The sequence below is a fragment of the Scyliorhinus canicula genome, chromosome 8, assembly GCF_902713615.1.
Source record: "Scyliorhinus canicula chromosome 8, sScyCan1.1, whole genome shotgun sequence".
Classification (NCBI taxonomy): domain Eukaryota; kingdom Metazoa; phylum Chordata; class Chondrichthyes; order Carcharhiniformes; family Scyliorhinidae; genus Scyliorhinus; species Scyliorhinus canicula.
Genome location: NC_052153.1, coordinates 53792038 through 53804536, shown reverse-complemented (window position 1 = coordinate 53804536; position 12499 = coordinate 53792038). Strand labels below are relative to the sequence as shown.

Here is a 12499-nt window from a genome sequence, read left to right as displayed (position 1 = left end):
CAGAGAGAGAGAGAGAGTCAGACAGACAGACAGAGAGAGAGTCAGACAGACAGACAGAGAGAGAGAGAGAGAGTCAGACAGACAGACAGACAGAGAGAGAGTCAGACAGACAGACAGAGAGAGAGAGTCAGACAGACAGACAGAGAGAAAGAGAGTCAGACAGACAGACAGAGAGAGAGAGAGTCAGACAGACAGACAGAGAGAGAGTCAGACAGACAGACAGAGAGAGAGTCAGACAGACAGACAGAGAGAGAGTCAGACAGACAGACAGAGAGAGAGTCAGACAGACAGACAGAGAGAGAGTCAGACAGACAGACAGAGAGAGAGTCAGACAGAGAGAGAGTCAGACAGACAGACAGAGAGAGAGTCAGACAGACAGACAGAGAGAGTGTCAGACAGACAGACAGAGAGTCAGACAGACAGAGAGAGAGTCAGACAGAGAGAGAGTCAGACAGACAGAGAGAGAGTCAGACAGACAGAGAGAGAGTCAGACAGACAGAGAGAGAGTCAGACAGACAGAGAGAGAGTCAGACAGACAGAGAGTCAGACAGAGAGAGAGTCAGACAGAGAGAGAGTCAGACAGAGAGAGAGTCAGACAGAGAGAGAGTCAGACAGAGAGAGAGTCAGACAGAGAGAGTGTCAGACAGAGAGAGAGTCAGACAGAGAGACAGACAGAGAGACAGAGAGACAGAGAGACAAAGAGACAAAGAGACAGACAGAGACATACAGACAAAATTTTGGCAGTAATGTCTGGACAAAAATTTCAGAAGTTCAGAATTTCAGAATGGACGACTCGGTGGCACGGTGGTTAGCACTGCTGCCTCACAGCACCAGACACCAGAGTTCAACCGCAACCTCAGATAACTGTGGAGTTTGCACTTTCTACCCACGTTTGCCTGGGTTTCATCTGGGTGCTCCAGTTTCCTCTCACAGTCTAAAGATGCGCAGGTTAGGTTGATTGGCCATTCTAAATTTCTCCTTGGTGGGGTTACGGGGTTACAGGAATCAGGTGGGGAGTGGGCTTAGGTTGGGTGCTCTTTTGGAGGGTCGGTCCAGATTTGATGAGCCGAATGGCCTCCTTCAACACTGCAGGGATTCCATAATTCCACGAAGTAATCATTTCCAATACCAACTTTTGAGCTTAACTCTTTAACTACAGTACATGCAATGAAAACTGAGCAAGTTCCCATGAATAGGAGTTGCAAAGCATGTTCAAACTCTCAGGCAGCATTCAACCAATATTCTAATCAAAGGAACAATAGAAATGTCAAACTATGTACACAAATATGCAGCCAGAAATACGGGCAATGTGAAACATTGTTCAATTCAAAAGAAACAGGGACCAGAAGAACGGCAGTGAGTGGGGAAGTCACGGACAGCATCAGCTCCATGCAGTCAGGGAAGGAATTGGGTACAGACGGTTCCCGGGCCACTTCTATAAAATGTTTGCAGGAGCACTAGCCACACACCTGCAGGAGATATTAATGATTCGCTGTCAAGAAGGGTCCTGCCGTCAACGCTGGATACTGTTGATCCCTAAAACAAGACAAGGACCCGGAGTGCGGATCATACAAACCTATCTCACTCCTGAACAGTAACACCAAATTCCTAGAAGACTCTGCCGAAGCGACTGGAGGGTTGTGTGCCAGAAGTATTCATGGAAGATCCGACGGGGTTTGTCAAGGGTAGAGAGTTAACGGCGAACATCGGACGCGAAGAAGGTCTTCGACAGAGTCGGATGGAGGTACCTCATGGAGGTCCTGGAATGGTTTGGGTTTGGGCCAGGACTCAACTCATGGGTGGAACTACCGTGCAGAGCTCACATCACAAGCGTACAGAAAAACACCACCAGTTCTGGATAGTTCTGTCTGCACAGAGGCACTAGTCAGGTATGCGCATTTTCCACTGACAATCGAGTCACTGGCCATCGTCCTCAGGTTGTCAAAGGGGTGGAAAGGCAATCAAAGGGGAAACGGAGAGCACAAAGTCTCACTGTATGCAGATGACCTGCTCCTCCATGTCTCAAACCTCCTGGCCAGCATGGACGGCATAATGGGACTCCTAAGGGAGTTCAGAGCTTTCCTGGGTTACAAATGTATCCTGAGCAAGAGCAAAATCTTCCCCATGAATTTTGGGGGGGGCGGGAGGAGAAGAGATGACTGGACACTGATCCATAAGTCGAATCTGATGGGCCTAATGCAAGGTAAATATAGACCTGCGGAGGTAGGACTCACTCCCACTCTTCCTGGCGCCAAGATTGCAGACAATAAAAATGAACATGCTGCCAAGATTCGTCTTCCTTTTCAGATCCCTCCATCTTCATTTCTAAGGCCCTCTTCACTTAGATAAATAAATGATGCCGTTTTTGTGGGCAGGGAAAAACTCAAGAATCCGTAAAAGTGTCGTACAAAGGAGGAGGAATATGGGATACTTGAGAGAGCGAGAGCGCGCAGCCCACTCGCAGCCAAATATTTGAGAAACCAGTTGGCGGTGGCCACTCCAAGGATCTGAAACTAGCTCAGGCTTGTGCATGTCTGTTGCGGCCCCCATCTGCAAAGACCATATGTTCATCCTGGCAACGATAGATGCCTCCTTCAAAACGTGGAGACAGGATGAAGGGGTACTGACAGTAGGAGATCTGTACATAGATGATAGAGTAGCGACCCTGGGGGGACTAACAGCAAAGCTCCAACTTCTAAAAGGGAACAAATTCTGATACCTGCAACTGAGGAACTTCCTCTCCAAGGAGACCGCACCATTCCCCCAGCTAGCCAACACACCCCACTGGGCAGGCTGCTATCATTGGGAGAATCAGGGGAGGGTAACCGCATTGACTTGTACAGATGAATATTAGAGGAACTAAGGGCCCTACTGGACGAGACACAGATGGTGGGAGGAAGTGCTAGGCACAGAGATGGGGGAGGACTCTGGATCGAAGCACTGCGTAGAGCAAACTCCACCTCCTCATGCGCAGGTCTGATCCTATCGCAGCTAAAGGTAGTGCACAGGGCGCACTTGACCAGAACACACATGAGCAAATTCTTCCCGGAGGTGGAGGACAAATGTGAATGGTGCCAGGGATGCCCAGCCAACCACACCCACATGTTCTGGTCCTGCCCCAAACTGGTCAGGTACTGGACGGCCTTTTTCAAAGCCATGTCCAGGATTGTGGGCGAGGGTGGAACCATGCCTGCTGGTGGCAGTCTTCGGGGTGTCGGAACAGCCAGAACTATTTACGGGGAGAGAGGCAGATGCCCTAGCCTTGGCCTTCCTGATTGCCCGCTGGAGACTCCTGCTCAGTTGGAGATCAGTAGGGCCACCCAAGGCCGTGGACTAGCTGTCAAGACTTGGCAGAATTCCACAAATGGGGGGGGGTTAACACCCAGAATACAGGGGAAGCAAGCACACAGGGAATAAAGGGTGGTGAGGGAGAAGGAAAAAACATTTAAGCAACCATGGCAACTAAGATTAAGCCTCTGTTGTCTCGAGCACACCCCAGTATGTTTTAATACAATGGGGTAGCATGTATAAAGCTAATGGTATGGTTGTTGTAACTGATTGTTTGGATTCTACTGTTAATATGTCTAGTGTTTCTGTATGTGTTTCCTATGTTTTACTATCTTTTGATTTTTGTTTAAATACTAATGAAAACCAATAAAAATGCTTTAAAAAAAAAACAATGACCAATTTAAATGCTCTGACACACTAACAGTTCAATTTAACTGTTTGGTTAAATAAAATCATAATATGGAAACCAGTCATTTAACGAAGAACATACAAGCACAGCTTGATGCAGAACCATAAAATTCTGGCCAAGAGGTCAACCTTCTGCACATTGGCCTATCTCTGTACTAATGTACAATTTACTTTTTAAAATTCCTAGATTCTTCGACTAAGTGGCACAATGGGCTGCCACATCCTCTTTTCAAATGCCACCCATCCAATGCCTTGAAGTCTCAACATGGCCAGTTAAAGTTTTCTCTGATCTCTGCAATGATCTTAGGACAATATCATTCCAGGTTCACGAGTGTGTGAAATCAGGTAGCAAAACTGCTTTTAATTCAATGATTTCAAAATTAGCAACCTCATTCATAATCGAAAAATGCTGCTGCTGTTGGAAGTGACGTGTAATAGGAGGCGGTCTAAACATAGGAGTCAGGGCTGACTTGAGAACTTCCAACATGCTCAGTTGCAAGTATTGATACTGGGTATCCAAAGTGGACAATGTACTCCCATCAGCATGACATCTTGCACGTAGATGAACACAAAACAAAATTTAAATCCTTCGCAAAATCTATTAAACAACTCGCGTAAGGTTGAGAGCAGAAATGCAACATAAATAAAAAGGCGCGTTCCAACTTTTAGGCAGATGTAACCAATGTCAGCATAGTTCATAACAGGAGGGTATAAAAGATGCTCAAGGGATACTTGTTACAAATTCTGATTACAATGAGTTCTGAGTGAAGAAAGGATCAGATGTTCCTAGGATCACACATTGCCATGACTCATGGAAGAACTATGACATTGGGCCATAAGTGAAGGCTGTAGGCACTCAAATTATTCCTTAATGACAGGTAGCACTTACAGGAATTGATGGTGGGGCGGAGCCAAGGAAAGGAGAGAAGAATAACAGTAGTAACCATTAAAACAGCTTTGAACTTGTTCTGACTAGTGAGGTTCATAATATTTTACTTCATACTTGCTCAACAAGTTGAAGGCTAATCAATTCTACATAAAATTAAGCTTCTTCATGGATTTGTAAATATTCAAAATTTCTATTAATTCTTTAAGAAATTGATTAAATTGCACAAGTCAGTTAAAAATGAAAATAAAGTCAAAGAAACCTGTACAAGTACAGGCACGAGAAAGTGTGAAGCAAACAGATGAGCGATAAACAAAAGTAAAACGAGATAAAAATGAGGACTCCTTCATTAGGTTACACAAGTTAGAGGGAGAAACGTGGGCAGCACGGTAGCACAGTGGGTAGCACTGTTGCTTCACAGCTCCAGGGTCCCAGGTTCGATTCCCGGCTTGGGTCACTGTGCAGAATTAGCACGTTCGCCATGTGTCTGCGTGGGTTTCCTCCGGGTGCTCCGGTTTCCTCCCTCAAGTCCCGAAAGACGTGCTGTTAGCCGAATTGGACATTCTGAATTCTCCCTCAGTGTACCCGAACAGGCGTCGGAATGCGGCGACCAGGGACTTTGCACAGTAACTTCATTGCAGTGTTGATGTAAACCTACTTGTGACAAGAAAGATAATTAATTATTAATGAATGCTACAATAGTTTGACTTATTCCAGCTTACCTTAAAGGCAACGGTGTTGAAACCGGTTGAGACAGGGTCAAGGTATCAAGTGCCGACAACTATAATACAGAAAAAAAATGTTCAGTATCAAATTTATCGAAGTGAAAGAAGCACATTCTTGTCCTTTTATATATAATTTTTTTTAAACTCTCCACAGCTAATTTTGTATTACTAGCAATGTGTATACACATTACCTGAACTAAGATTCTTGGCCTCTGGGCTGATGGGAAGGGAACATTATGCATGAAGTGGGAAATATGCCTATAAACAATATAAGAAAAGTCTCATAAAATGATAAATGGAAAAACAAAAGCGATTATTAGTATGCATTAAACAGAAGTGTAAGCAGAAAACAGTACAATCACAGCAAATGTCTCAAGGTCATATCAAGCAGTATTCCACTAATTCTGATATTGACTGTTCTCTGCATGTGAATTTCAATTAAATTTAAAAGATTTAATCAACGAAAAGAAAAATATGGGTAAGTATTAGCACAAGTAAAGTCTCAAAGTTGGGTAAATAAATACTAACGCCAATGGTTATAAGATATTTGCCTGCAGTTTTTTGGCTCAAGAAAGTGATTGCTGCCATTGAATTAACAGAATGCATGGCACTCGAAACTCTGAACTTTGCTTTAAAATGATAACAATTCCTACTTTATTGTTCCATGAAACGTCTAACGTTAACATACTGCACATAATAGCCAATAGAATAATTTTTCCTATAAAATGTACAAAAGCAAAGTTATGCTGAACCTATATAAACCTCTGGTTAGGCCCTAACTAGAGGATTGAATCCAGATGTGGTCACCATACTTAAAGATGTTAAGGTCCCAGAGATTTACCAGAATGGTTCCTGAGATGGGGAATTGTAAATTACAAGGAAAGGCTGGGGGGGTTGCTTTCCTTGGAGCAAAATAAATTTAGGGAGATTTGATATGATGTACATGATTGTGACAGGCTTATACAAGGTAGTACAGTGGTTAGCACTGATGTCTCACGGCACCTAGGACCCGGATTCAATCCCCGCCCACTGTCCGTGTGGAGGTTGCACATTCTCCGTGTCTGCATGGGTTTCACCCCCACAACCCAAGATGTGCAGGGTAGGTGGATTGGCCACGCTAAATTGCTGCTTAATTGTAAAAATAAAAAAAGAGATAAGCTAGGCAAGGAGAAACATTTCCCACCAGCTGATCAGGGACACAGGTTTTAAGATCACAAGAAATAGGAACAGGAGTAGGCCGTTCAGCCCCTCGAGTTTGTTCTACCAGGATCATGGGTGATCTTGCATTCATTCTTGGTTTTGTTTGCACTGGAGTGCTGAACTGGTTGCATTTGAGTGCTACAGTGAGAGTTTGGTGACTGACGGAGTATAAGGGTTCATTTTTATTTAAAGTCTAGTATTTCTTTTATTTAGTTAATTAACTTAAAAGTTGCTGTTTGGTCTATAAGGTGGTGAATTTTGAATCAGCTTTAAACAAGGTTCTACTTGTAGGTACTTGCAGCTGGAGCTTGTTAATTAGTTAATTGGATTAGGCCAGTTTTCAGAGGCTAGAGTCACAGTATAAATCTAAGCTAGTTACAGTGCAGATTTTGTTTGCACTGGAGTGCTGAACTGGTTGCATTTGAGTGCTACAGTGAGAGTTTGGTGACTGAGGGAGTGCTGAACTGGTTGCATTTGAGTGCTACAGTGAGAGTTTGGTGACTGAGGGAGTGCTGAACTGGTTGCATTTGAGTGCTACAGTGAGAGTTTGGTGACTGAGGGAGTTAGGTGAGGAGGGAGTAAGGTGCTCCTTACATTTCATTTCCTATATTTATCAAAGAGCGTGAAGGGAGCCAGGAGTTTAGAGTGCAGCTGACTGGAAGCAGAGTCGGAGGGCAGAGGTCCAGTTGGTCTACGGGGCAGCTAATTATGTAAAGTAAGAGGGGATGGCGGCTAGGGCACTTGCATGCTCCTCCTGTAGGGTGTGGGTGGTGAGGGATACCACTGGTGTCCCCGCTGACTATACCTGCGGGAAGTGCACCCAACTCCAGCTCCTCAGAGACTGTATTAGGGAACTGGAGCTGGGGCTGCTTGAACTTCGGATCATCCGGGAGGCAGAGGGGGTTATCGAGACGAGTTACAGGGAGGTAGCCACACCAAAGGTACTGGACAAGAGTAGCTGGGTTACAGTCAGGGGAAAGAAAACTAACAGGCAGACAGTTCAAGGATCCCTCGTGGCCGTTCCCCTTCAAAACAAGCATACCGTTTTGGATGCTATTGGGAATGGATGACCTACCGGGGGAAGGCCCTAACGGCCAGGTCTCTGGCACTGAGTCTGGCTCTGGGGCTCAGAAGGGAAGGGGGGAGCGTAGAAAAGCAATAGTAACAGGAGATTCAACGGTTAGGGGAATAGATAGGAGATTCTGTGGTCACGAGCGAGACTCCCGGAAGGTATGTTGCCTCCCGGGTGCCAGGGATGTCTCGGATCGTGGCTTCAGGATCCTGAAGGGGGAGGGTGAGCAGCCAGAAGTCGTGGTGCACATTGGTACCAACGACATAGGTAGGACAAGGGGTGTGGGGGTAATAAACAAGTTTAGGGAGTTAGGCTGGAAGTTAAAGGCCAGGACAGACAGAGTTGTCATTTCTGGTTTGTTGCCGGTGCCACGTGATAGCGAGGCTAGGAATAGGGAGAGAGTGCAGTTGAACACGTGGCTGCAGGAATGGTGTAGGAGGGAGGGCTTCAGGTATTTGGATAATTGGAGCGCATTCTGGGAAAGGTGGGACCTATACAAGCAGGACGGGTTGCATCTGAACCAGAGGGGCACCAATATCCTTGGGTGGGGGGGGGGGGGGGGGGGGGTTTCTAGTAGTCTTCGGGAGGATTTAAACTAATTTGGCAGGGGAATGGGAACTGGATTTGTAGTCCAGCAACTAAGAAAGCCGATATTCAGGATGCCAAAGCACGCAGTGATGCAGTGGGGAAGGTAACACTGACAAAGGAGAGTACTTGCAGGCAAGGAGATGGGTTGAAGTGTGCATACTTCAATGCAAGAAGCATCAGGAATAAGGTGGGTGAACTTAAGGCATGGATCGGTACTTGAGACTACGATGTGGTGGCCATCACGGAAACTTGGATAGAAGAGGGGCAGAAATGATTGTTGGAGGTCCCTGGTTATAGATGTTTCAACAAGATTAGGGAGGATGGTAAAGGGGGGGGGGGGGGGGGGGGCATTGTTAATTAGAGATAGTATAACAGCTGCAGAAAGGCAGTTCGAGGGAGATCTGCCTACTGAGGTAATATGGGTTGAAGTCAGAAATAGGAAAGGAGCCGTCACCTTGTTGGGAGTTTTCTATCGGCCGCCCAATAGCAGCAGAGATGTGGAGGAACAGATTGGGAAAAAGATTTTGGAACGGTGCAAAAGTCACAGGGTAGTAGTCATGGGTGACTTCAACTTCCCAAACATTGAGTGGAAACTCTTTAGATCAAATAGTTTGGATGGGGGAGTGTTTGTGCAGTGTGTCCAGGAAGCTTTTCTAACACAGTATGTAGATTGTCCGACCAGAGGGGAGGCCATATTGGATTTGGTACTTGGCAATGAACCAGGACAGGTGATAGATTTGTTAGTGGGGGAGCATTTTGGAGGTAGTGACCACAATTCTGTGACTTTCACTTTAGTAATGGAGAGGGATAGGTGCGTGCAACAGGGCAAGGTTTACAATTGGGGGAAGGGTAAATACAATGCTGTCAGACAAGAATTGAAGTGCATAAGTTGGGAACATAGGCTGTCAGGGAAGGACACAAGTGAAATGTGGAACCTGTTCAAGGGACAGGTACTGCGTGTTTTTGATATGTATGTCCCTGTCAGGCAGGGAAGAGATGGTCGAGTGAGGGAACCATGGTTGACAAGAGGGGTTGAATGTCTTGTTAAGAGGAAGAAGGAGACTTATGTAAGGCTCAAGAAACAAGGTTCAGACAGGGTGCTGGAGGGATACAAGATAGCCAGGAGGGAACTGAAGAAAGGGATTAGGAGAGCTAAGAGGGCATGAAAAATCTTTGGCGGGTAGGATCAAAGAAAACCCCAAGGCCTTTTACACATATGTGAGAAATGTGAGAATGACTAGAGCGAGGGTAGATCCGATCAAGGACAGTAGCGAGAGATTGTGTATTGAGTCTGAAGAGATAGGAGAGGTCTTGAATAAGTATTTTTCTTCAGTATTTACAAATGAGAGGGGCCATATTGTTGGAGAGGACAGTGTAAAACAGACTGGTAAGCTCGAGGAGATACTTGTTAGGAAGGAAGATGTGTTGGGCGTTTTGAAAAACTGGAGGATAGACAAGTCCCCCGGGCCTGATGTGATATATCCAAGGATTCCATGGGAAGCAAGAAATGAAATTGCAGAGCCGTTGGCAATGATCTTTTCGTCCTCGCTGTCAACAGGGGTGGTACCAGAGGATTGGAGAGTGGCGAATGTCGTGCCCCTGTTCAAAAAAAGGAATAGGGATAACCCTGGGAACTACAGGACAGTTAGTCTTACTTCGGTGGTAGGCAAAGTAATGGAAAGGGTACTGAGGGATAGGATTTCTGAGCATCTGGAAAGACACTGCTTGATTAGGGATAGTCAGCACGGATTTGTGAGGGGTAGGTCTTGCCTTACAAGTCTTATTGACTTCTTTGAGGAGGTGACCAAGCATGTGGATGAAGGTAAAGCAGTGGTTGTAGTGTACATGGATTTTAGTAAGGCATTTGATAAGGTTCCCCATGGTAGGCTTATGCAGAAAGAAAGGAGGCATGGGATAGTGGGAAATTTGGCCAGTTGGATAACGAACTGGCTAACCGATAGACAGAGTGGTGGTGGATGGCAAATATTCAGCCTGGAGCCCAGTTGCTGTTTGTCCTCTGCTGTTTGTGATTTTCATTAACGTTTTGGGTGAGGGAGTTGAAGGGTGGGTCAGTAAATTTTCAGATGATACGAAGATTAGTGGAGTTGTGGATAGTGAGGAGGGCTGTTGTCGGCTTCAAAGAGACATAGATAGGATGCAGAGCTGGGCTGAGAAGTGGCAGATGGAGTTTAACCCTGACAAGTGTGAGGTTGTCCATTTTGGAAGGACAAATATGAATGCGGAATACAGGGTTAACGGTAGGGTTCTTGGCAATGTGGAGGAGCAGGGAGATCTTGGGGTCTATGTTCATAGATATTTGAAAGTTGCCACTCAAGTGGATAGAGCTGTGAAGAAGGTCTATGGTGTGCTAGCGTTCATTAGCAGTGGGATTGAATTTAAGAGCCGTGAGGTGATGATGCAGCTGTACAAAACCTTGGTCAGGCCACATTTGGAGTACTGTGTGCAGTTCTGGTCACCTCATTTTAGGAAGGATGTGGAAGCTTTGGAAAAGGTGCAAAGGAGATTTACCAGGATGTTGCCTGGAATGTACAGTAGGTCTTACGAGGAAAGGTTGAGGGTGCTAGGCCTTTTCTCATTAGAACGGAGAAGAATGAGGGGCGACTTGATAAGAGGTTTAGAAGATGATCAGGGGAATAGATAGAGTAGACAGTCAGAGACTTTTTCCCCGGGTGGAACAAACCATTACAAGGGGACATAAATTTAAGGTAAATGGTGGAAGATATGGGGGGGGGGGGGATGTCAGAGGTAGGTTCTTTACCCAGAGAGTAGTGGGGACATGGAATGCACTGCCTGTGGAAGTAGTTGAGTCGGAAACGTTGGGGACCTTCAAGCGGCTATTGGATAGGTACATGGATTAGGGTAGAATAATGGAGTGTAGATTAATTTGTTCTTAAGGGCAGCACAGTAGCATTGTGGATAGCACAATTGCTTCACATCTCCAGGGTCCCAAGTTTGATTTCGACTTGGGTCACTGTCTGTGTGGAGTCTGCACATCCTCCCAGTGTGTGCATGGGTTTCCTCCGGGTACTCCGGTTTCCTCCCACAGTCCAAAGATGTGCAGGTTGCGTGGATTGGTCATGATAAATTGCCCTTAGTGTCCAAAATTCTATGATTAACCTAGGACAAAAGTTCGGCACAACATCGGCCGAAGGGCCTGTTCTGTATTTCTCTATCTATCTATTCCTCTCGTCCACTTTCCTGCCCTTTCCCCGTAACCCTAGAATCCTTTACTAACCAAGAATCTGTATCTCAGTCTTAAATGTGCACAAAGACTCAGCCCCCACAGCTCTGAGGCAAGGAGTTCTGAAGACTCAACTCTCAGAAGAAATTCCTCCTCATCTCAGTCTCAAATTGGCACTCCTTTGTTCTGAAACTATTCCATCTGGTCCTAGACTCTATTTTCTTTTTTTAATTTAAATTACCCAATTCATTTTTTCCAATTTTCGGGGCAATTTAACATAATCAATCCCCCTAGCCTGCAGATCTTTGAGTTGTGGGAACGAAACCCACGCAAACACGGGGAGAATCTGCAAACTCCACACAGACAGTGACCCAGAGCCGGTATTGAACCTAGGACCTTGGTGCCATGAGGAAGCAATGATAGCCACTGTGACACCATGCTGCCCTGGTCCTAGACTCTCTCATGAGGTGAAACATCCTCTCAGCATTTACCCTGAAGAATCCTACATGTTTTAATGAGATCACCCTCTCTTTCTTCTAAATTCCAATGAGTAAAATCCCAACCTGTTTAATCATTGTTCATGAGACAATCCCTTCATACTAAGGGTCATCCAGTGATACTTCTGACCCCCTCCAATTAAATACCGTTCCTTTAGTAATGGGACCATAACTGCTCACAATGCTCCAGATGAGGTCTCACCAGTACCTTGTCCAGTTGCAGCAAGACTTCTCTATTCTTATACTCTAACCCCCTGCAAATAAGGGCCAACATGCCATGAGCCTTCCTGATTACCTGCTGCACTAGTGTTTTGTGCACAAGTACCCCCAATTGCAGCTTTCTGCTGCTTTTTCCATTTAAAAAATACACTGTTCTTTTATTCCCTCTTCCAAAATGAACTTCACATTTTCCCACATTATTCTCCATTTGCCAAGCTTTTGCCCACTTACTTAACCTATTAATATATCTCTTTGCAAACTGTTTGTATCCCTCCTCACAACTTGCCTTTGCACCTATTTTTGTGTCATCTGCAAATTTGGCTATAGCACATTCATTCCCTTCCTCCAAGTCAATAATTAGGACTGGAGATGTTGGAGTCTGAGACTGAACCTTTTTTAAAAAAAAAATATAAA

General features: G+C 45.4%; 1 protein-coding gene across 9 annotated transcripts in view; it reads right to left on the bottom strand.

Moving 5' to 3' along the window:
- Nucleotides 1-12499, bottom strand: part of dennd4c (DENN/MADD domain containing 4C) — a 228185-nt gene that overhangs the window by 103972 nt on the left and 111714 nt on the right. For all 9 annotated transcript variants that reach the window (XM_038804599.1, XM_038804598.1, XM_038804600.1 and 6 more), the window contains 2 exons: nt 5499-5565; nt 5305-5363 (listed from right to left, as the gene is read on the bottom strand). In XM_038804599.1, coding sequence (XP_038660527.1) covers nt 5305-5363; nt 5499-5565 — 126 coding nt within the window. The remainder of the gene's footprint in view (nt 1-5304; nt 5364-5498; nt 5566-12499) is intronic.